Source organism: Erpetoichthys calabaricus, chromosome 3, assembly GCF_900747795.2.
Source record: "Erpetoichthys calabaricus chromosome 3, fErpCal1.3, whole genome shotgun sequence".
In the NCBI taxonomy this organism is placed as follows: Eukaryota; Metazoa; Chordata; class Cladistia; order Polypteriformes; family Polypteridae; genus Erpetoichthys; species Erpetoichthys calabaricus.
Window position 1 is genome coordinate 259,270,762 of NC_041396.2, and position 24,472 is coordinate 259,295,233.

The window sequence follows — 24,472 nt, forward strand, 5'->3', positions numbered from 1 at the left end:
ACAATATGCAGTTAGTTTCAGTGTATTTATAAAGCCGCGTCAGGAATGTGGGTCTAAGAAAGAAAGGGTGACCACACAGGAACAGTAGCACTGCTTTGATGCTGGGTGCCGCCAGTCTGCAAAACCGAGCGGAGAAATTGCGTACGCCTAGGTATGAGTTACTGTGGAAATGTGCATGGCTTTACGCCAAGTTTAGGCTTTATACATCGCGATTTGAGCGTGGAAAGGTTCGTACGCAACATTTCTGTGCGTACGCACCGTTTATACATGAGGCCCCAGGTGACTGACTTGGCCATTCAAGAATTTTCCACTTCTTTGCTTTAATAAACTCCTGGGTTGCTTTGGCTGTATGATTTTGGGTCATTGTCCATCTGTATCATGAAATGCCGCCCAATCAATATGACTGCATTTAGCTGGATTTGAGCAGACAGTATGTCTCTGAACACCTCAGAATTCATTCGGCTGCTTCTGTCCTGTGTCACATCATCAATAAACACTAGTGTCCCTGTGCCACTGGCAGCCATGCATGCCCAAGCCATCACACTGCCTCCACCGTGTTTTACAGATGATGTGCTATGCTTTGGATAATGAGCTGTTCCACGCCTTCTCCATACTTTTTTTTTGCCATCATTCTGGTAGATGTTGATTTTGGTTTCATCTCTCCAAAGAATGTTTTTCCAGAACTGTGCTGGCTTTTTTTAGATGTTCTTTAGCAAAGTCCAATCTAGCCTTTCTATTCTTGAGGCTTATGAGTGGCTTGCACCTTGCAGTGCACCCTCTGTATTTACTTTCATGCAGTCTTCTCTTTATTGTAGACTTGGATATCGATACACCTACCCCCTGGAGAATGTTGTTCACTTGGTTGGCTGTTGTGAAGGGGTTTCTCTTCACCATGGAAATGATTTTGCGATCATCCACCACTGTTGTCTTCCGTGGACGTCCAGGTCTTTTTGCGTTGCTGAGTTCACCAGTGCTTGCTTTCTTTCTCAGGATGTACCAAACTGTAGATTTTGCCACTCGTAATATTGTAGCAATTTCTCAGATGGGTTTTTTCTGTTTTCGCAGCTTAAGGATGACTTCTTTCACCTGCATGGAGAGCTCCTTTGACCGCATGTGGTCTGTTCACAGCAAAATCTTCCACATGCAAGCACCACACCTCAAATCAACTCCAGGCCTTTTATCTGCTTAATTGATAATGACATAACTACGGACTTGCCCACACCTGCCCATGAAATAGCCTTTGAGTCAATTTTCCAATTACTTTTGAGCCCCTGAAATGAAGGGATTGTGTTAAAAAAATGCTTTAGTTGCCTCACATTTTTATGCAATCATTTTGTTCACCCCACTGAATTAAAGCTGAAAGTCTGCACTTCAACTGCATCTGAGTTGTTTCATCTAAAATTCATTGTGGTAATGTACAGAACCAAAATTAGAAAAAAAGTTGTCTCTGTCCAAATATTTAGGACCTAACTGTATGTCCACTTTTCATGAGAGAACTACTTAACAGATTTAGATTGGGTTTAATGCTTGAACATTCCGGTTGATTTTAAGCCCTCTATAATTCCACTAATTATCATAGTTCGCTTGCGGTTCCAATCTATTTGTGCAAATCCGAGAGACACCCAGCGGAGGTGGGGGCCTCCTCACTCTTACATACGCTTAGCTAGCGAATGAGTGAACTACTACTAAGGCCGGAGTTATACTTTATGCAACGTGACGCATGCTGCAGCGGACGCTCCTGCTACGCAAGCGTTGAAATGTTTATACTTGCGCGTGTACTTTACGTAAACCTGGAGGAATCCGCCAGGTGGCAGTGCGAGATATTATCACGGTGAGAACATGTTCGGCTTCTCTGCGTTGTGAATTGCCTAGAACACCCATTAAATTCCAATGACACCTTACCGCAATATCTCTGAAAAGGATGTTTAGTGATTAAATCCAGGGATGTGTCCATTCCAGCAAGCATTGGTCACGAGTGAGAAACAATCCCTGGAAGATGCCTCGGCTCATCGCAAGGTGAATACAAGCACACACATACACTTGCGTCATTTTAGCGGTACCAAATCCCCAAATCTGCATATCTTTGGAAGGAAACTGGAGCACACTGAGGAAACCCAGCAGGAAAACATGTAAACTCCAGGCAGGGAATATCAGCGACATGACTCCCTGCAAGACAGCAGCGCTAACGCTCCGCCACTGTGTCACCCCATGTGTGTAATTATTAACAGTATTCATTATTTAAACGAAATTACCGATTTATCTGTAAAATGTAATATACATACTTTAATGCTTTTCATCAGGAAAGTGATATCAAGTATAAATCTAAGGATTCTAAATGTGCAGAGAGCTGGAATATCATACATTTAATGTACTCAGTGTGGCGATCTATTCCTGGCGATTCGCTGTTGTCAGGAGCAGAGGAAGCCCTGGAAAAAAAGATAGCACAGAAGACGGTATGTGAGAATTTTAAAACGTATCGTGTCATTATGATCGGGAATATGCGACGCTTGAATATAAAAGCACCACGAATACATTTGTATGTTGGCATTTTGCTTCACCACATCAAACCATTTATCAAATATCGAAGCGCGCACACCGATCTTGTAGGATCCGCAAAGCGGCTTTCTGTCACATGTAGATAGTAAACAGAGACTCTGATGTCACGTTCCAACTTTTAGCACACTGCGCCCCCCGACTTTTTGCTGGTACTGCAACTCGTGCATGCGTTGCGTTAATTTCTGAGGACCTGCTCAAAGGACGCATCAAATGAACGCTCAGAACGCATGGCGGCCATGATGCGGGCACGTACGTGTTCTGAGCGTGAAGTATAAATGAGCCCTAAGAATCAAAATTCTCTTGCAGGAACAATATATTCACGTTAATCCAAGACAGAGGGTACAGGCCGAGGAGAGGCGGAAGTGTGACGTCAGGAGTGGGGAGCCGGGCAGGGCCTCCCTCACTGTCCTTTTTCACTAATATGTGGGTGAAGCCACAAGGCACGGATAGTATAAGATAAAGATATGCCTCCCAAAAATCTGCACTCACTTTTTCCTCAAATAATTGTGGATTGCCTAAACTTGCCCTGTCCATTTGGATCTGCATTGCAATGTGCGACACAAACATGAAATAAAGTCATGCCCCTTAGAAGTCCATGTTGAAAACTATAGCCTTTAAAAATTCATATTCATTTCCTCAAATAAAACTGAAGGAAGACCCACTGTGCTCCTCCATAAACAGAGCAAAGTCCCAGAGCATTAGACAAAAAATTGAAGACTTGCCTCTCAAAGGTCCACTACCACTTTTCTCTCATAATAATGAAAGGTGTCTGCCCTCAACACCAAAAGTGACTTGATTTGTATTATGCTGAAATAAAGTAATTCTGTCAAAAATATTCATTCTCTTTTTTCACTGAAAGGCTGAAGTGCTAGTCTTTCCCACACCCATGAAGTTAAAACCATTCCATTGTGTTCGATACTGTACAGATCTGGCCTGTAATGATCCTAAGACAAAATTAACAAAGATTCTTGTCTGTTCATGTGGTACACAACATTCAGCTTTATCCAGATCAGAGAAAATGGAGTTAATCTTAAAAGCACCATGTCACAGTTTCAGGCTCCTACCATAAATCGCTATATGGCTCTTACAGCAATACAGACTTCCATGAATTGCCTCTATGACTCTTGGAAAGGTGTGCTGTAAGGATATTGACCACCTTACTCACCTGTCTGCCCACTTTGTTGTTGTGGATTCGCATACGAGCATGAATATCCCGCGGTGTTTCTCGGGAGTCCAGCCAATCACGTGAGAATCGCTCCCCAAACTTGACATTGTGACTGCAGCCACCCCACTCCCAAGTGTCCTGCAGGCTTGGTGTCCCATGGTGGCGCTCAAGGAGTGTTGGCAGATTGTGGTGTGAAAGGTCCTTAGCCTTCTGCAGGGTCTGTAGTTGCAGCTGATTAAGTTTCAGCCTGATCTTGTCCTCATCACCACGCCGTTTGGACTCACAGCCACACCCCTGCAGCTTGCCTAGGCTACAGGCTGTTGCAACGGAATGAGCCACTCCTGCTGCCAGCAGTGAAATGGTGAAGGCACTTTCCCGGAAACCTAGAGGGAGGCAGGGAGAGACATTATTACAGAAGTTATGCTTCTCCTCTAACTATTGCCTTTTCTGATAACTGCAAGAAACTATAGAAACTCACATCGATCACTTCTGTTTGCCTTGACCTCAGCCAATCTAATGTTAATGCCCAATGCTAACTGGAAACAGACAGTTGTGCCTAAAGCGAACCAGACATACTGCAGGAACCAGAGCTTAATTCTAACCAGACACAGCGACCAGTGCAGACAGGCTCGAAGATTTTTTATTTATTACATGTGGTTTTTCAATTGAGTCTAACAGATTGGGTCAAATATCTGCAACTGTTTGGCCAAATCTTCTATGCCAAATGGTCTTCTCTAGCATTTATTTTTTTTGGCACAAAAAAACTAATGAAATGCAAAAATGGTGTCAATCAATCAATGCCTCAAAAAAAAAAAGACAGACAGCCCAGCTTTTCTGCTGATGTCCAGGGTCAGGATTTATGCTGTCAAAGGCTGTCATTTGGCACATTTTTCATAAGTTAAATTACAGGCATGATTTATGTGTTTTGCAAAGGTTGTAGTTTGACATAAATCAGTATTTGCCAAAGGCAAAACGCCCCATTTCAATCAACCAATCAATCAATAAATCAGCTTTTACTTTATAAAATGACTTTTACAGTAATCACTATTTCAAACAGTAAATCTATCCAAAATAAAGAATTTTTTTCTATGAAGAGTATAAAACTTTACCAGCAAACATTCAATATATTAAGAACAAAGAAATTAAAGATTTGAAGGCATACTGTGGAGAGAAAAAAAGACAGTTCTTCGGATAAGATTTTAAATATTAAGTAAAAGTATGTCACAAATAAAGTTCAAGACCAAAAAGTCTAAGAATAAGAAGCCACAGAAGACCACATCTTAATGAAAATCAAACACAGAGACAAGCAAGGAAAAATATTATCTGAAGTTGCGCTTTATGTCAGTCAGGCTTAAACTTGCAAAAAAACATGCTCTCCTATTTCTTGTATCTATTTCCACTTTAAACCTCTTCCTTTTTAAGTACAGATATCCAGATAAACGTGTGTTTAAAAGCTCTGTATATCTTTGGACAGACAATGATTCTGATAAATGTGCACATCTTCATCTCAGTGAGTTACATTTACTTTTATTTATTTAGCTGATATTTTCTTCCAAGCTGAATTCCTAACATCGATGTGTGCATAATCGGCCCTAAGTTGGAATGGTGTCCAATCATGGGCTGTTTTTGCCTTGCTTCTAGGATGGGCTAATGTGCTCTGCAATCCTGAATTCCAATAAGTGGGTTTGAGAAAGTTGTGCTATGCTGGGAATTTCAAATTAAGGCTACAAATATAATGTAATTATCTCTATATAGTGTTAAATAATACAGTTCCAGGCAATGTGTACTTTTATTATAATATAATTTTTAACTTACTGTATATTCCTTTTAATTAGAAAAGGGGCAGGTTACATGATCTGCAGTTGTTTAAACAGGAAAAGTTTAAACAGTTTATATTTCACATACATACTAGCTAGATCACATTTTCTGCCAAGTCACAGATATACTACACACATTAAATGTATAACTGGTAAAAGTCTAGGCGTTAGGATTACACAGTGGGCTAAGGTTCTTAGTTTGCATTTGTGATTTTTGTAAAAACTACAATAAATAGACATACAGTTGAAGGAGAATAACCTCTTGCCCATAATTCATATGGTATATTACAATCTGCAACCAATAGTCATAAATTAAGAAAAACAGATGACAGATAGGATTTAATTGGCCAATTAAGTATGTCTAAAACGCTAGCAGGCAGTGGGAAGAACTCTAAACAAATCATTTTTCATTCCAACTAGTCACCTGTATGTGTAGATTTTAAATTATGCATATATTCTCTTAATTCATTAATAACTTTAAAATTACCCAAGAGCAAGGTGAGTTATTCACTGATTTTTTCTCCATAGTTCTCCAGTTGTTGTGTATTTTTTGTTTGCTACTATTGAAAACTGAAAAACTTTAAATATACTGTATTTCAATTACTGTTTATAGTTGTAATGTTAAAAAATGTGATGAGCAGTGCCTGGTCTTTGAATTTGTGCTAAAGAGTTCAATTCTCTGGTCTGACTCATCAGATCAGACAATCTTTCTCCTAATGCTCTGAGAACCCTTTAAATGTTGTTTGACAAACACCAATCGGGAGTTAGCAATTCTACTATAAATGCCTTTTTAACAGAGAGCTGCCGAGATGGTTGTCTGTCCAACAGTTTCTCCCATCTTAGCAGAGGACTTCTGAAGCTCTTTTATGATGATCACTGATGTCTTGATCACCTCAATAACCAAGGCCCTTCTTGCCCAGTTACTCAGTTTGGCTAACTGTAGGAAAGAGACCTGGTGGTTCCAAACTTCTTCCATTTCATATTTATAGAAATTTCACAATATTGGAGTTTTTTTAAAGCAAACCGTAAATGCAATTAAAATCTTCACTTGACTGACAGCAGGCAATATTTCCTGAACATGGAAAAAATTCACAGGTATCTCGATCAGCCATAATGAGCTCCATGAATGGTCTACAAGACAGAAAACTCTGCTGGATAGTGAACAAAATATACACTAAGTTTCTGAGCTTTAAAGGTTTCTGCTAGTGTGAGATTTTCGACTTTGTACACCTTCCTGCAACTGTCAAATTTTCCCACTTCTTACTAAAATTACATTATCCAGATACACACCCAAATATTCAGAATGAGGGCATAAAATTTGATACATTATATGCTGGAATGTGAAAGGTACCTACCCCACAGGCACCATATGAGAGCCTAACAAATTCAAACAAACCATCCAAGGTGACAAACAAAGCTTTTTTCACAGCTATATTCTTTGGGAGGCTCCTGCCAATGTCCCTTAATCAAATTCAAGGCAGAGATATATAGGACACTTGACCAAACTTTTTCAACAACTCTTCAACATATGCCATTAGGTGCACATCAAATTTCAAAAACTGTATTCAGTTGTATAAAATCTAAACAGAACCATATGGACCTGTTTGGTTTTGGGACGAATACAACTGGGTTACACTACTCACTCTTTCTTTCCAGAATTACATCTAATTTGAGCATTTGTTTCACTTCTTCTCATGCTACTTCTCTTTTACGTTACATGATTATGCTCTGACAAATTAGTCTTCCCAAACAGAGATGAAATGACATCTTTGTTCCTTTTTATTACAGAAATCAACTACCATTTCTGTGTGTCAGTGAAATCAATCTTAGAGCTACTTTCGATTCAACAGAAACAGCAGCCTCGGTGAAAAGCATATCAGTATGGTCATGCAACTTCTTCAAAAAATTGACATTTAGTATTTGAACCAGTTTGTGATATCTGGGTATTCTAACTATATAATTTACATGATTTGTTTGTTCTTCAATCATGACCAGACTCTGTCATTTTGTCAGAAACCTATGAAGATCAGTTGCAACCAGAACAAGCATTTGATCACCTTTGGGAAAGTTATGATGCTTGCAATTTCTATCATACAAATTGCTTTTATGCTTCTTGTTCACATTGCAGATGTTCCATTGCAATCAAAGAAAATTTAGATTTTTTTCTTGTAAAAAGGTAGCTGCAGGGTGGTGTGCAAAATTGCATATCTCATTCTAGCAGAAACCTTTAAAACTCAGCCTGGGTAGTGAAATGAATTTACAGTAAGTAGCTGAGCTTGAAGTTTTCTGCTAGCGTGAGATGTGTGACTTTGTGCACTGGCCTGCAGCTGAACACATACTGTTAAACTGCTACCTGTCTAAAAGTGTGTTTTCTCTGTAATTCTCCGGGAAACAAAAATGCAGCCCTTCAAACTTTCTGAAAACACATTTTTGGTTTGATTTATTTGTTATTGAGTGTAGATCGATGGGCACAAATTTTAAAATTACTCTTTGTAAGGACTGAATTTTCCATTTCTTCAAGTCAAGTAAACTATCATGCCCATGTACACATTGAGAAAGGCATAAGTTTTACAATCACAGGAGATCTAATTGGTCAGAACTTGTATCTATTTTGAGCAGAATTGATATGATTGGTGATTAAGTGTAGTGTACTGACGTACAGCTATTATAATAAAGAATTATGTGTAATAGTGTAACATCTGAATAAACTAAATTAATTACTTTTTTAAGTATGGAACAATCCAGTTTTTAGAAATACGATTGGACACCTATATTGGAGCTAAAATATTAGACTGTCCTGGGAAATGAGAACATGTGGTTACTTTAGGAATGCCACTTTCCAGAATTTAATTTATTTTGTGAAACTATGTTCCTCAATACATGATTGTGTGAAGCACAAGTTTATTCTGGCAGCATTTAGTACTATCCTAGTACTAATCCTAAATCCTATCACAGGGTACACATTCAGACACAATAACACTACCATGAACCACTCCAATTTGTAATTAACATCACCTGTACATATTTGGGATATCATAGGAGAACAACATGCAAATTTCACAAGATTGGCTTTCTTGGATACACAGGGAACATGAGTAGTAGTGCTACCTCAAGGCCAGTTTTCAGTCTTTTTTAATTGAGTTATTTCCGTCTACTTTAGTGAATCAATCTGTTCATTCAATAGATAGATAGATAGATACTTTATTAATCCCAAGTAGGTTTAAACAGTTCCAATACTGTTTAGTCTGAACAAGATCACAACTCTGGAACAAATGAAAGCAAAAGCAACCAAATAAACGTAATGTATTAAGCAACTTATGAATGCCAACCTAAGGTGCTCTACAAGTTAGTTTACTGTTTTTTTACCATAATCACTCAGATGTACAGTAATACTGGGAGGTGAAACAACTTGTTCAGGGTCACAGGGGGAGTTGGTGACAAGGACTAAATTGATAACCTTAAGTTTTAGCATCAAAGGGAGCAACAGTGCCCTTTAAAAACAAACATTAGTGTGCCATTCCAGTATGTCCATGGTTTCTAGGCATAAACATTCCATTTGGAAAGCAGATGTGCTAGTGCCATGCTAATGTTTGATATAAATCTATATTACATCTTATGTTCCAATCTACAGCTGAATACGCAACTGAAGAAGCACAAAAAATCAATACTAAAATAAACCATATATTGTACTGCATGTTTGTATTCTTGGATGACTTTACATGCAGTATGGTCTACTACATAAAGGATTGGACTATAAGTCAAAAAGATGCACTTTAATTCTTCACTATTAACTCACCATGTGATCATTTACATGCTGTTTAACTAGCTAGATATTTGGAAAAAAAATTGCACCTACTCATTGCAACACTTTAAGGTGATGCTCACTAAAATAATACTTCATTATTTTCTCTTGAACAGAAATCTCTCTTTTTCAGCGTTACTTTTACCACTATCTGCCTTGCCCTCTTGTGAGTGGCACATGGAATGGACAGGCATCCCGGCCAGGAACCAGAAAAATCCCTTACTTGGATTGGAGGCCCCAAGGGAATGTAAAGGCATCCAGGCCAAGAGAGGAAAAGAGGTCGCACCTGGACTAGGCATCCCTAAGGGATGGACGGGCATCCCAACCAGAACTGATGGTTCCTTACCCAGGCGATAAGCCCCAAATAAAGGATTTAATACCTTCCCTGGCCATGAGAAAAGAAGAAGACAGGGAAGTATTTTCTCTGGGGGATGTTTAATCCCCCCAGGCGCCAGATGATAGCAGCCCTCCATGTCAGCAACTAGAGGAGAATATCTGGAGCACAACCATGCTGGGGTCCGTGGAAGCAACAAGGGGGTGCTGCACGGAGATGTGCTCCCCAGAATATCAGACTTCCCTAAGGCCTGGAAGTACAGGGTGAAGCAGAAAGGACGGACGTCTTTGAAATGGCTAGAACTCACCACTAGGTAGAGTGACAGATGAGCGGTAGGTGGAGTTAGATTCGCGAAGACTTAGCATTTTTTTATTTTCTTTTTAGTTGAAGCCATGGAGCCGTGGACGATAGAATCTGTTACCGCAGTTCAGCGTGAGTTTCGTTGCCATTTTAATATCCACAGAAATAAAGCTGTCCCCGCTCATAACACTATCCTACGTTGCGTTAAAGCACTTCGTACATGAGGTACACTAATGAACAAAAGACTGCCGGGGGCAACATGAATGGCACGTACCCCTGAAAATGTGGAAAGCGTACGACTAGCCCTGCTGCGCAGTCCAAGTCGATCTGCTCAGAAGCATTCTTCTGAACTTGGCCTCAGTAATCGTTTGGAGTGCTATATCAAGATGATAAACAACTTCTTTTTACCTGAATTAACGACGAAAATGTATTCCCATCCGGTGTGTGTGGTTGCAACAGGATGGGGCGAAAGCCCGTACAGCTAAAGCATCAATGGATGTTATTCGCCCTCTCTTCCCTGGTCACCTCATTTCCAGGTTTGGTGACATTCATTGGCCTCCTCGGTCCCCTGACTTATCCATGTGCGATTATTTCTTGTGGGGTCACCTCAAGGCACATGTATACGAGCATAAGCCCCATACATTGGAGGAACTGAAGGAGGCCATTCGCATGGAAGTCGCCCAAATCGACAGAGCGATATTGAAAAGAGTGGAGGCCAACTTCCATGAACGCCTTCAGAAATGCATCAATGATAACGGACACCTGGGAGATGTTGTTTTCCACACTTGATTTTGTCAAATGCTATTTCAATATGAACTCAAATCTTTCAATAAATTTCTTTGTAAGAAAAAATGAACAATTTTGTGATTTTGTAAAAAACGTCCGTCCTTTCTGCCTCATCCTGTACTTCCATCAGGCAGTAGCCCTGGCACCCGAAGTACTCCAGGGCCCTCAGTAAAACAGACCAACACTCCCTTATCCAGGCGAGTCGGAGCTGGGAGGACATAGCACAATGCTCGACTGGAGGATGACAGTGTGGTGGAAAGAGCTGAGTTAATCGTGAGAGAGAAAACCTGTGGTTGTGCTACTTTTGTGGAGGTATTATGGTGAATAAAAACCATCCTTTATTTGAACCCAGGACTCTGTGTGTGTTTGTATTAGGGTTTGGGGCGCACTGACGCCTTGGTTTCCATCACAAATGTTTGAGGTAACATTTCAGAATAGAGGCTTTAAGGGCTACCTAGAGTGCATCAGTTATTGCACATTAGTGTGCACTTTCTATTTTCATCCTCAAATATTTCCCAGTATGAAAATGTGACTTGATCTGACACTGTTGAATTGATGGTGTGGATTGTGTGTGTGGCACCTAGAATTTTTGCAGACCTTGTAGTTATACTGGAATTGTTTCTGTGGCCCACTTAGTCTTTTGCATAAGTTGCTGCAGGAGTGGGTGGGGCTCATTATCCAACTCCACCCTTCCTCCTTCTCCTGCTCCTCTCTCTCGCACTCACTTCAGCTTCTAATAACAATATCTGCTGCAGCAGGCCCTGCCAATTGCCCTGGGCAAGCATCCAAATGGTTTTATTCTCTAGACTTAATTGCTGAGCAGCTCCTGTCATTTCTCAGTGATGACGTGATGGAGTGATGGGTACCTCTCTGTGTACAGAGGTACAGATCCGGCGGGCAAATTCTCTTCTGCACGGGAAGGGAACAGGCAATTGAATAAAAGCTGCTCACATGCAGCAAGTCGCATGATGTCTGGTATTAGTCACGAATATGGCTTGTTATTTTAGGCTTATTTTTATATCCCTTTCATTTTAACCAAAAAAACATCAGAATTAAAGTGCTTCAAGTGCAGTATGTCTGTTTTGTAACTGGGAGGTAAAAGAACTCAAAGCTGCATTTTATTTCCGCTGTTCCTGCTGCCAGGGATTGCTAGCAGGCTACATGACCCATCCTCCTTCCTGCTCAGCCTCTCACTGCCTGCGTGTATTCATTCTAACCACGACCCCCCTACTTCGTGTTGTCTTTGGCAAGTGCCATGCTTCCAACTGTTCAGCATCTGCATTAGGTAGATGACACATGACCACAACTGTGCAAGAATTCATGACAGGAAACAAACTTATGCTTCCTGAGGTCAAATGTTAGGATGGGCTCGGGCCCATCCTTACCCAATGAAGGCACAGAGGCAGACAGGAAAACAAACGAATCACACAGAAATCCCTAGTTGCTGACAAAGCGCTCCCCATTTAATTAACCAGCGGAAAGTTCATCAGAATCACCCATCGCAGCAGTTCTCTTGCAGCCTGAGCTTCAGAATTGTCATACCCCAAATATCTTTAAAACCCCACCCTGTTTTTCTTAAAAAGATGCCTTTAAAAATGTTTTCATCATAAGACCAATGCATACAGCGTAAGGCGGAATTTGTAACCTTCTGCAAGCAGATTTTGGATGTGGTTTCTGGTGTAAATTGGGCTCCCAATGCTTTTATCCAGCAGCACAGAACTGGAATGAGCAAGTCACAAAATAGGTGGAAATTAAGTTTTTAAATGTTTTTTTAGAAAGAGACTTTTTTAGCTATGTAGTCTGATCCTGTTAGATTTCATTTAGCATTCATCCATTCCTATGTTTGTTGCTAAATGAACTCCACTTCACAGCCTGACCTTGTCAGATATCGGTTGTCTGTAGCTTTGCCACTTAGTGTTCAGATCCTATCATATCTGTAGAACTTGAAGCAATATCATATACTTTGTAAACTAGGGCCCTCGTATATCAGATACTATAGTTCTTTAAAGCACAAATATTGTCACATATCACTTATCTACACTTTTGATATTTTGTAGTCTGATCGTATCAAATCTCCAAGGCCTGCAACTAGTCATGGACTTTATGGTTTAAGGTTTTTAAGTTTCAGTTGCTCTATTCGCTTAAAGTCTGATCATGTCAAGAAACAGTTGTCTAATGCATTGCCATTTTGGAGTCTAATCCTATAACATTTCCAGGATCTGCAATTAAATTTTTAATTTTTCACTCTATAGCCATATTTCTTTGTAGTCTGATATCGCTAGATATTAGATACCTGCAGCTATGCCATTTTGTTGTCTGATCCTGTCAAATTTTCAAGGCCTTCAGCTATTTGGTACACTTTGCAGACTAGAACATTCAGATATTAATTGTCATGCTCTTTTATTGTCTGCTCTTATCATATTTCAAATTTTAATGGCTTTGCCAGGTTGGACTTTGAAACATCCTACCAGATTTTTATTGTTTTGGGATCTAACCTTGTCAGATAGCAGAAGTTAGCAGCTGCCTTGCATTAAAGTCTGATGTTATCAGATAATCAGATACCTACAGATCTGTAACCTTGGAGTCAGAGTTTGACAGATCCCTGGAACTTGCGATGGTTCCATTTACTTTTTTGTCTGATCCTAGTAGATCTCCCCCAGTAGATTTTCATCCACTCATGTAGTGTAAAGTCTGTAGCCTACTACCTGACAGGCTGACTCAGCCAGATCCTCATTGTTAAGGTGTTTGTAAAGTCTAATCTTTTCAAACACCTTCAGTCTGTATATTTTCCACAAATATACTGATGCCACCACAATTGTTAAAGCCAGCAGCTTCATAAGACAGTTGTTCAATCCTTCAAAGTCCGATCTTGTCACATATCACCCATGTGAAGATTTCCATTTTGTGGATTAATCATATTACATCTCTAAATCTTGCAATTATAATGCACATGTTACAGCATTGGGCTTTCAGATCTCAATTGCCATTATGCCTTAAGTCTCATCTTGCTGTATCTCAGAGGTGTATGGCTTTGTAAGCTGGGAGTCTGATCCTGTCACATCAATGTAAGCTGCACTGGTGCCTTTTTTGTTGTTTGATCCTGGCATGAACTAATACTCTAATGTGATCTAAAACCTGAAGCTTTATGTTTCTAAGGCTCACCCAGATGTCAGATGTTGCTTATTATATCCCTTCATTGTCTGATCTTGTGAGATCTCAGTTAAGTGCAGATCTATCACTTTCTACACTGATGTTGTTAAATACTCAGCCAGTCAGATGTTGTTTATTATACTCCTTCATTGTCTGATCCTGTGAGATATCAATTAAGTGCAGATCTATCATTTTCTAAACTGATGTTATTAAATTTCTAAGCACTGCAGATTGCTGTATTTCGTACGAGTAATTCCAGACCTCACATTCTACACTTGTTATATTCTTATACACTGGAAACTGACCTTGGCAGATCTCTGAAATGAGAGTCTGTTCCACTCTATCGTCTAATGTTATCAGATAAACAGATACTGTAACTACTAATCTGCCACCAAGGACTTTGATCTTGACAGCTCTGTAGAACCTACAACATACTTGGGTGTCTAATGCTGACAGATTCCATCTAGCATTGTGATTCTGTCTAAAGTGTCCTTTGAGGCTGATTTCATCTGATCTTTGTTGCTACGTTAATTTATATTCTAAGCTAGTCACATATTGGTTTTCCAGCAGTTTTGCCATTTTGTCATCTGGTTGTATCAAATTTGCTCTCGGACCTCAGTTACGATTCTCTTTCACAATCTTATCTTGCCAATACTGGGAAGTTTATTGCTTTGCTAGTTTAGAGTTTCAAAATTCCTTTTAAACCTAATGCATCTTCAACTTTAGTACATTGGAATCTAATCTCAATATGTAGTCTGATGTTATCAGATAATCATGGTACCCCAGCAGTTGCCACTTTGCAGTTTGATTGTATCAGATCTCTAGGGCCTTTGATGCTGCAATACACTTTGTTGACTTGTCTTAAAAGATTTCGTTTAGCACTCTGATGTGAGGTGAATCTTGTGACTATATACCTTTCGAGCTGACCAAGTCACTTATTTGTTGCTCTATTAATACACAGTCTGAAGTTATCAAATATCTATGTCAGGATGCAGTTTGGAAACACTTACAAAACTGTAGACACCTGAATTGTTACAACAAGTCAATCTGCACCTGGCAGACGGCAGAGGTTGGCATCTGTTCCACTTTGTGGTCTCCCCCTTTAACGTCTAATGAGTGCACAATAGTCCAATTTTTACATCGATCCTGTTAGATCCCAGGGGAAAAGTGCTACAGATACAAGAGGATGGTGTCCTGATACACTAATGTATGAGTCGGATTCTCAGGAATTTAAAATGCCTTCAGCCTTATTATTATGGAACTTAGCCCTGGCAGTAACCCAGTAGGACAACAGGCTGTATCTGCATTTGGCATAGAACAGTTTCACTTTCCTTATAATTTTACTTACTCAGAACCCCTATTTTCACCCCAAACTCACCCCTTTTCAGTATAATGCTGTCATGTGGCAGCCTGCCTCCAGTTTCAAGGGTGGAGCAATTCCAACGCTGATCTCTTAGCTGGTGTTGGCACTCATGTATTGCAATCTGGATGCCTTGGATTGCAGAGGCAGTCACGTCAGGGCTCCGCACACAAAGTCTCATTTGCCGCTTACTGAGTCCAGGCAGTGTCAAGCACACTGTGTTGGGTGTCAGCACTGGGTCACCTGGCAGCTTCAAACCCAAAATGTCATTGCAGAGCACTCTGGAAGAGCAAGAATAGAAGCAGTGTTGTTGGAATATGGTGTTAGATACTGTTGGATAATAACTCTCATCTGTACAGATGCACCAGCACATAACCATAAAAGAAGCAATCACTCAGCCAAATGCAGCGCAAGTATTTGTATAATACTTTAACAAAAAAACTGATGGCTATCAATCCCTGTATGCCAATTGCACTTTAATTGACCCTTTATCTATGTAGCACTATGAATTTACATTTGGTATGCAGTTTATCCGCTAAATACCTTTTAGTGCTACATATAAAACAATAACTGCAAAAGAACTGCCAAATGTTTGAGAACTGTATTGGATTTAATTACACTTTTTATCTTTCTTACCTACCTTACCTTACAGATGCTAATTCTGCTCCCAGGTCTTAAAGGTGATCTCCTCTTGTGCATGATAGCTTTTCATTTTATTTTTTGTTTTAGTGTCATGTACACTTCCAAGTACTGAAATTATTCAAATTTAAATGAATTGCCTTATCGTCATTACAGCAAAATCGGCAGTGGTAAAATAAACACTTGATTGTTTAAGTATGGGAACAATTAATGTAACATTTTATATGTAGTACTGCTGACTCTGCTGTGCACCTTGTTTTTTTTATAATTCATATTGTGTTGACTTAATTGACATGATGCTTCTCTTTGTGAAAAACATAAAGATTGTTTAATCAATCTGTTTAATGATGTCTTGAAGGTTAATGAGTTATGTTTGAGAAACATCAAAATAATTTAGGAGTGGAGAAAACCTAGCATTATTTAGAAGTATTATTGTATTAAACTGTAAACACTTTATTTCTGTATTAGCTATACTGTCATACTGGAGCAAACACTGAACATTCTCAGATTGAGGTAAAATACAGGAAAGCAGGCTTTGGACAAAGACACCCCTTCGGTCTCAGCTTTTAAATCCCGGCTGAAGACTCACTACTTCAATTTAGCATATCCTGACTAGAGCTGCTGATTAACTGTACATACTGCATCTCTGTTGTTAGTCATTAGCACTAAAACATAAGTAACTATTCTGTTTCTCTTCTCGGTACTCAAATGTGGCACTTGGTGCCACGGCCCACCTGCCAAGTTGTTTTGCCTGCCTAAGGTAAAGTCATCCCTGATGGAGGATCGCAGGAATCGTGAGAAAGAGGGGTCCTTTCACCAGATTGGCTGGCCCAACACTGTTTCAGCCGTGGAATGGCCAAATGGGGGAGGCAGCTTGATGGATGAGGTCTCCAGGAGTCTAAAATTATCTAAATCTTATTATGTGATATCATCTACTGTTAAATTCTGCTCCGTACTTCAAAAAAATTTTTAATTTTTTATTGAGGATTTGTTCTGTTCTGTGTATTGTATTGTATTGTATTGTATTGTATTGACCCCCTTCTTTTGACACCCACTGTACGCCCAACCTACCTGGAAAGCGGTCTCTCTTTGAACTGCCTTTCCCAAGGTTTCTTCCATTTTTTCCCTACTAGGTTTTTTTTGGGAGTTTTTCCTTGTCTTCTTAGAGAGTCAAGGCTGGGGGACTGTCAAGAGGCAGGGCCTGTTAAAGCCCATTGCGGCACTTCCTGTGTGATTTTGGGCTATACAAAAATAACTGTATTTTATTGTACTTGAGAAATACATTTAATATGTAGTGACCTGAACAGCAAATTAGATTTGTAAAAGAATATAAATCAGTTTTATTCACAGTTTGTGCCAGTTGTGACACCTTTTCAGGTGTGTTGGTCATTTGGCACAAAGTGGCACTTCTGGAAGACAAAGAAATCAGCCCAGCTTCAGATTCAGGGGGAAACATGCTGTTTCAAAGTGTTCTTTTGTGTTTGTTTCTCCGATTTAAAATAGTATATTTGAGCATTCCAAATACTTAAATTCTATTGCACACACCAAACCAAACTATTTGCCAACAGGCATGTCACAGACTGAATAATCTGTGGCATGTGAACTAATGATTTTTAAATTATTTTTGTTTGAATCATAAACTGCTAGGTTGGTTAAATCAAGAAAGTAGCTGAATGTTGTCAATTTCTTTTTAGTGACCTTATAGCACTGGATACATAATAAGTGAAAGAGTGTAATAAAATTATGGTAAGGAACTATTGTTTACTGAACATTCCTGTTATTAGCAGCAGTATAACACTGATTATTTGTAGTTTTGTTGAGGTATTACCATTTAACTGTTTTGGCAATTCAGATATTAGAATGCAGAGACTTCATTAAATGCCAATAAAAATACATTAAAACAACAGTAAAATTAAACAAATAATAATAAGACGATAACTTAATAAACTTAATGTAATATAAATTCTCTTTCGTTTTCTTCTTAGATAGATAGATAGATAGATAGATAGATAGATAGATAGATAGATAGATTGCAAATACGGTACTAATAGGTGGACTAACACTGGATTGCACATTTAAGATGATCGGAACCAGTATACTTTACTATTAACGTGTAGATCTACTTCGACTTTTTCTGTTTAAATCGATCAGTTAAAAGATGTGTTGCCTTGTTTTGAAATAATCCCATCCATTGGATAAAGCAGTAATTTTGACTCAAGACTATCCCAGAAAAATTGAAGGAGTACTGCACTGTCCTTTGCAAAAGCCGCACCGGGTGGTCTTCCGTGGGGTTGCAGGTCACAAGTTGGCCTGATTATCCGGTTCTGATGAAGTCATGTGCACGAATTTGTTCTGACACGCTTTCTTTAAACTGCCCATGTTGTTTGCGTCCTTTTATTCCTGGGGGCAGTTTCTTCTTCAAACTTAAGGGGGTAGGCTGATTATCCGAAATTATATATTGAGCGTTAAATACCAGTCCTATCAGAAAAGCTGAACTAAACAACTAGCTATTACGACAGGTGCCTGCGGCAAAAGAAAGAAAGAAAGAAAGAAAGAAAGAAAGAAAGAAAGAAAGAAAGAAAGAAAGAAAGAAAGAAAGAAAGATCTGAGGTTTCAAAAGAAGGAAAAATGACTAATTATGCGAATTCTCGCGTCATATCCCTCGATGCTTTCACTGGCAACCGCACAAAGAAAGGAATTACAAGAAACGTTGGTGCATTTTCACTCTGTTATATACACTTGTATACAGGGCCGTCCTTATTCAGGTGCCACTTATCGTTCTTCTCTGCTTTACTTTTGTCTTTCTGTATCTATGTTTACAATGATTTATTTATACACACTTATATTTTGCACCTGCTTACAAGTGATACCTTACAATATTTATTCTCTTCAGCGCACCTGTTGTCAATTCAGAAGTTATATATATATAAAATATATACAAGTTAGAAACTATATCGTGTATAATTGTCGTCCAATGTTATTCTATTACTCTCAGCATGTCCCATTGTTTTCCGCTACTTCGCACTCTACGCCTTACTTTCTTATTCATACTGTTTGACAGTCGCTTATAATGCTAACCTTGTACTTATGCCCGGCCACTCTCATATTGCAAACTGACATACCCTCATATCCTCCCTTTGTATATTAATTTGTTTGAAATTATTATTTATTAGCTGGTTAATATATGAAGCGACGACAACAAGAATTTAATACTGAAAAGGCATGTATGGGTACTGTATATATAAAATGCTTATTTCATTATTAAACTCCTGTTGTCAACGGTACTTTTAGATACGAACTGAGTGCCTAGAGTCAGACATCTCACACACATAACTCTCGTCACTTTTACGCTTATATTCACTTTCAATTGTATTCGTTCCGATATTCCACTTTCTTGCCTCCCTTTGCATCCCCCACCCCCACCTCCTTCCCTTTTACCACCCCCGATCGCACGTTGCTCTCATTATCCCCATACACTTACGTGGAGACAGGTGAAAGGAGGACCGCCGCCAGGATCAATGCGCCGCAGCAGCAGCTCCTGTTGGGAATTTCCATTTCAGTAACTGCGAGTCCCAGCGTGACATGAAAGAAAAGCCGCTCCTGGATTGAAGCGTTGATGGTGCACCACCGTTGAGGAATATTGCGTGGGATGAGTTGAAACTCTGTAGGGAGGGGGTCTAAGGGAAAGTACTGCGGGGTGGGAATGGGGGGGCTTTTTAAAAAGATGCCACCACAGGAGTGACGGACGATGCGTCGGGGTTCTCTTTATAAGTTTATTAACTCACCAACAACGCGATGGTCGCTGAAGTGTGGATCGGAGCCACTCTCAACTAAACAAATAAAGCTTTCTGGCTGAGGATGCAGGGGTCCGGGAACAGTGTCTGTAAGAACTGCAGGAAGAATTGATGTGGAAAGGGGAGCAGGGGCGGACTCCCCTGGGGTTCCAATTGGGACAGCCAGCACCCTCGCCCTGTGATCGCTCATTTCCAGGCCCTCAGAGCTCTTTCTGCATTCATGTGGCGAGATGAAAAAAGAGGGAATAAAGCCAAGCCAAAGAAAACCAAACAAAACAAAACAGATCACAAGACCCCCAAACCGCAAAGCTGAAGAGCAGCGGCGTGAACGTCTGGAGAGCCGGCGGCAGCCGGCGAGCGTGTGTCCCTCCGGCGCCCCAACAAAGCCCGCTGTCATCTGCTGCCTCTGCTCATTGACGCCTCATTTCACTGCGCTTCTCTTTTATCTCACAGTGCGTTTGCATCATCCGCCGCTTTTTCCAGGAGGTTCGACAGTTTTGTGCAGTCCTCTTCCCTGCTATATAAATGTCTTCAACAATTCAGGAGTCATAGTAGGTTTTTGCACACTTGCTAGATTAAGCTTTTATCCCGAGTCGCATCTTTAACTGTTGCGTAACGTGACCCAACACGCACACACAAAAACACACTACGCTGCACCTTTCGCTCTCACTTGCTAGAGCAGATCTGCCCGACACAAGACAACGCTTCTGACAATATTCTAGCACCTCCCTTCCTGCCCCGTCCAAACAGCCCTCTTTTGCGTGGCGAGCTCTTTTTCTCCGCTGGGATTTGTATCTGAGGTGTATCATAAAAAAGAGCAGCTAAGGGGTTTGGATATCTTATTACTATTAATGTAACGTTTCATCTTTCATAAATAGTGATCAGAACCCTCACCAGACAGTACAAACATTTAATGGGTCCTCAACTCTTTTCAGGCATTCATTTTTGTTATGTCATTTTTAAAGTAAATAGTTTTCCGAATCTGGGAAAAAATACAAAGAGTACAGAGAAAAGTATTTTTGCAGCTTACATTTACAGGCAAGTTATTTAACAACATTTACTTATATTTTTAAATTTCATTTGCAACATCAGAAAATCTGTGAATAAAAAAGGCAGCATACATGTTGCTCCAATGGTCATAGTGATTTATTCTGTCATGGGGTTGACATTTGGTCCATTTTTTTAAACTAAATTATACCTAGCATTTATGTGCTCTGAAGAGGTTGTCTTCTGACATTAATCAGTACCTGTCATGGAAAAAGCACTGCATTCCAATTAATCAATCAAGCAAGCACCAGTATTATTGAAAGCTTTTTGCAAGCCAAATGATGATATATTTTAAACACCACAAAGTGTAAACCCAACTCTAGGCAAAAAAAGAAAAAGATGATTTACCAAATTAGAATAATAAAGCATACCAGACAGGCTACTCTTACTTTAAACAACTGATCATTTACAGCTTTGGTGCTGAGCACCCTTTCCTACAACACATCCTGCTCCTCAGCAAGGCATTCTCTTATTACACATCAGATGGACTAAAATCTGTCATGATTTGTCAGTATAAGAGATGGCCCCTCCTACGTCAAGCCATTCCGATTCATATTTTGTAAAGACTGTAAGTGTAGCTATCATAACTACCTTGTGTTTATAACTTATTCAAATTCGCTTTCTCCACTTTCCCTTGTGCATTGGTTTTTTGGATGCATTATTAATTTTACCAAATATTCTGCTTGGCATTAGACAAAAGGTTACAATTAATGCTAGAAATGGCATAATCTATAAAATAAAACCTCTTCACTTATTTTAAAGTAATTCAAGGAAAGTTGGTTTCACTAACATATATTACTAAATATCCATGAAATTGTCTGAGAGCAGCTGGTTTATGTACGCCAGGCAGTGACATTCAGTTTTCACAAAGGCAGTAAGTCTTCAAAACTCACATCAGTTGGAGTTTTTATTTTTCTCTTCTCTTATATGTCCCCATGTACCACACAGTGTTCAAAAGTTTATATACATATGAATATTAACCTGTCCACCATTACACCCTTTATTTATTGTGTAATAATAAATTAAAAGAAGTATGGTACAGAGTAATTGAGCATATCATACACAATACTGTATTTCGTTATTCTAAATCTACATCTTGCTGTACATTAAATAGTCATAGGGAGCTAGACTACTACCTGACAGCATCATGCACAAGGCTGGAAACAACTTCGCTGGGCATATTCATACATACACTCATGTGAATATTGAAATTAAGTTCAAAGAAGAGCAATAAACCCATCCTTAAGAATGTGGAGATTGAACTAAGACACATCCAGGCCCATTAGTTCAATTCTTGGGCCTGTTTGTTCACAGTGTGCACATGCTCCACATGTCTGCTTAAGTTTTCCTCTGGGTATTCCTGTTTTGCTCTCAAAAGGCCTGCATGTCACGTCAGTTGGAGAGTCCAAAATTATATTTTACGTATGAATGTTACATGTGCCCTGCATAGGACTGGTACTCTGTCCAAGGTTGTCTCCCATTTTAAATTAAGTGCTGCAATAATATACTTCAGCTTCCCTAACAAAGATGTTGGATTGGTTAAAGTGGGTTTGAGAATGCATTTATGCATCTCACTTTTTTTTTTATTTTTATATAATGCTAATATTTTTAATCTAACATAAAATGACATTCAAAAATCCACTTAATCCAGTACAGGGTAGAAGAGGGCCAGCGTCTACTTAGACAGCATAAGGCACCAGGCCCAAACCAACCTTAGAAAAAGAACCAGTCTATTGCAGAGCCCAGTTACAAGAACCCATAAAGGCCCAGTCTGGAATTAGCAATTAAAGTAGTACCAGAAGAAAAATCCATTTAGCCATGGAGAGAACATAAAAATTCTGTGCAAACAGTAACCATGCATGGATTTGAATCCAGTATGCTGGACCTGTAAGGTAACAGCACTGATCATTGCACTACCATTGCAAATATGTTGTATTCTCTTTCTTTTTTTTTTTGATAACATGAGAAAACTGTTTGAATTTGATAATCTGTGATGCGCTTTGAGACACGTTACTTGAGATGGGTGTGATCTATTGCACAAGACAGATTTTCATTTTTAAATGCTCTCTGTGAGTCATAATGTGTTCCATTAGTTTGCTGTGCTTAGATGTGCGCGTGTTATAAAGGGTGTCACACTACATGAATTTGAGTCTAGATCATGTCACACTTACCAATTAGAGCTGCTGGGTCTCATTTCCTTAAAATAGTCAGATTATGTGACTAGGAATTGAAGGGGATGACAGATTACACAATTGCTTTTTGCTTCCTCAACACAGTTTCAGTTTTCCTATTGTGCTGTAAACGTTTTGTGAAGGTGACACATATTGGTAGCCAATCAAGAAGGAACATTGTACTGCCATTGTTGTCTGTGCTTTCCTGTGTAAGAAGAAACAAAAAGAAGAAAATATATCATAAAACCCAGAGAAAACCACAGGGTTTTATGGATTTCACTTCCGGCTGAGAACTCATTGGTTGTAAACTCTTGCACACGCAAGCCATTTGATTTTGTTGTGGCTACTTGCAGAGCACTAGCAGTCATGAGTGCAAAGCCACAACATTCAACTCACCAGGATTAAGAAAATGAAATCTGTAACACTGGTAAGTCATGGAGTGTGATGACACTGTAATTAAATGGGTGAGTATGTTCTGTTGTTAATGCAGTAAACAAGGATCTCCTTGCGTCCTCTATTATCAGCTATGTTAAAAATAATTCTGCTGGAATTATTAGTAATAGTATTAATATGATTCTTTTGTGAAATGTTATGATATTCAGGACACAAGATAAGAAAGCACATGAAATACATTCTACAGAACTAAATTTCTCATAAATGGAGTGTGTCAGGTCTGAACTAAGACAGTGTAGTGTAGTTCAGTTAAAAATGTTGCTGCATCACAGTACCTGTGGCACCTCATGTATGGAGCCTGTGCATTCTCCCTGTGCCTGGTGCGCTTTTTGGGTTAGTATGCAACATTAAATTCTGCAAATAAAGTATGAGTAAACATGGATGTGTACATGAATTTTCCATGAAATGAACTGTCATTCTGTTTTGCTTTAGGTTCTGCAGTGACAGGCCTCAAAATATATGCACTCCTCTAATAGATCTGCTGTGTTTACACAATGGATGAGTGGACATGCTGTCAAGACATTTGACTTTCATAAATTTCCCTAGTATGTGAATTGTATTTATGTGATGACTAGGATAATCTGACCTTCATTCAGGGTTTGTTACTACCTTGTTTCCATCAATGCTACAATAAGATTCTTCCCACCATAATTCATGAATGGCGATCGGATGTGATAATCATATCTGCAAAAAAATTGTGTTGGTTTTACCTCTGGGGCTGATTTCAAACTAACATCATATACAAGTATCCATGCTAATCCTGTCACAACATCATTATTCTGTTGCTGTCATAGTACCAGTCCTCTCATCACTATTACATTTTAGCCTCCAGGACTCTTTCAAAACTTTACATGTAACTTATAACCATTTATCTTTGACTTCCACCAAATGCAAGTGTAAAGATGATTTATGAGTTTGGAGATGTGTTTAAAAAAGAATCCATATTAAAGACTGTTTTAAAATTAATGTGGATGTTAGGTGGGCCACAAATGCTCGGTGCAAGGTCTTTCCCTGCTGAAACAGCTCAAAATAATAATGATGAAAGACTAGTAATCACCCATCTTGCTTTCCACCATGGGATATTAACAAAAAGAGGAC

The 24,472-nt window shown here is 39.3% G+C and overlaps 1 protein-coding gene across 1 annotated transcript in view; it reads right to left on the bottom strand.

Annotated features, from left to right (window-relative positions):
- wnt10b (wingless-type MMTV integration site family, member 10b) overlaps positions 1–20,396 on the bottom strand; it is a 37,664-nt gene extending 17,268 nt beyond the window's left edge. The window contains exons 1-3 of the mRNA XM_028798123.2: positions 19,391–20,396; positions 15,289–15,551; positions 3,722–4,104 (exon numbers count right to left, since the gene is read on the bottom strand). Of these exons, the coding sequence (XP_028653956.1) occupies positions 3,722–4,104; positions 15,289–15,551; positions 19,391–19,464 (720 nt within the window). The 5' untranslated portion in view covers positions 19,465–20,396. The remainder of the gene's footprint in view (positions 1–3,721; positions 4,105–15,288; positions 15,552–19,390) is intronic.
- Positions 20,397–24,472: the final 4,076 nt, after the last annotated feature.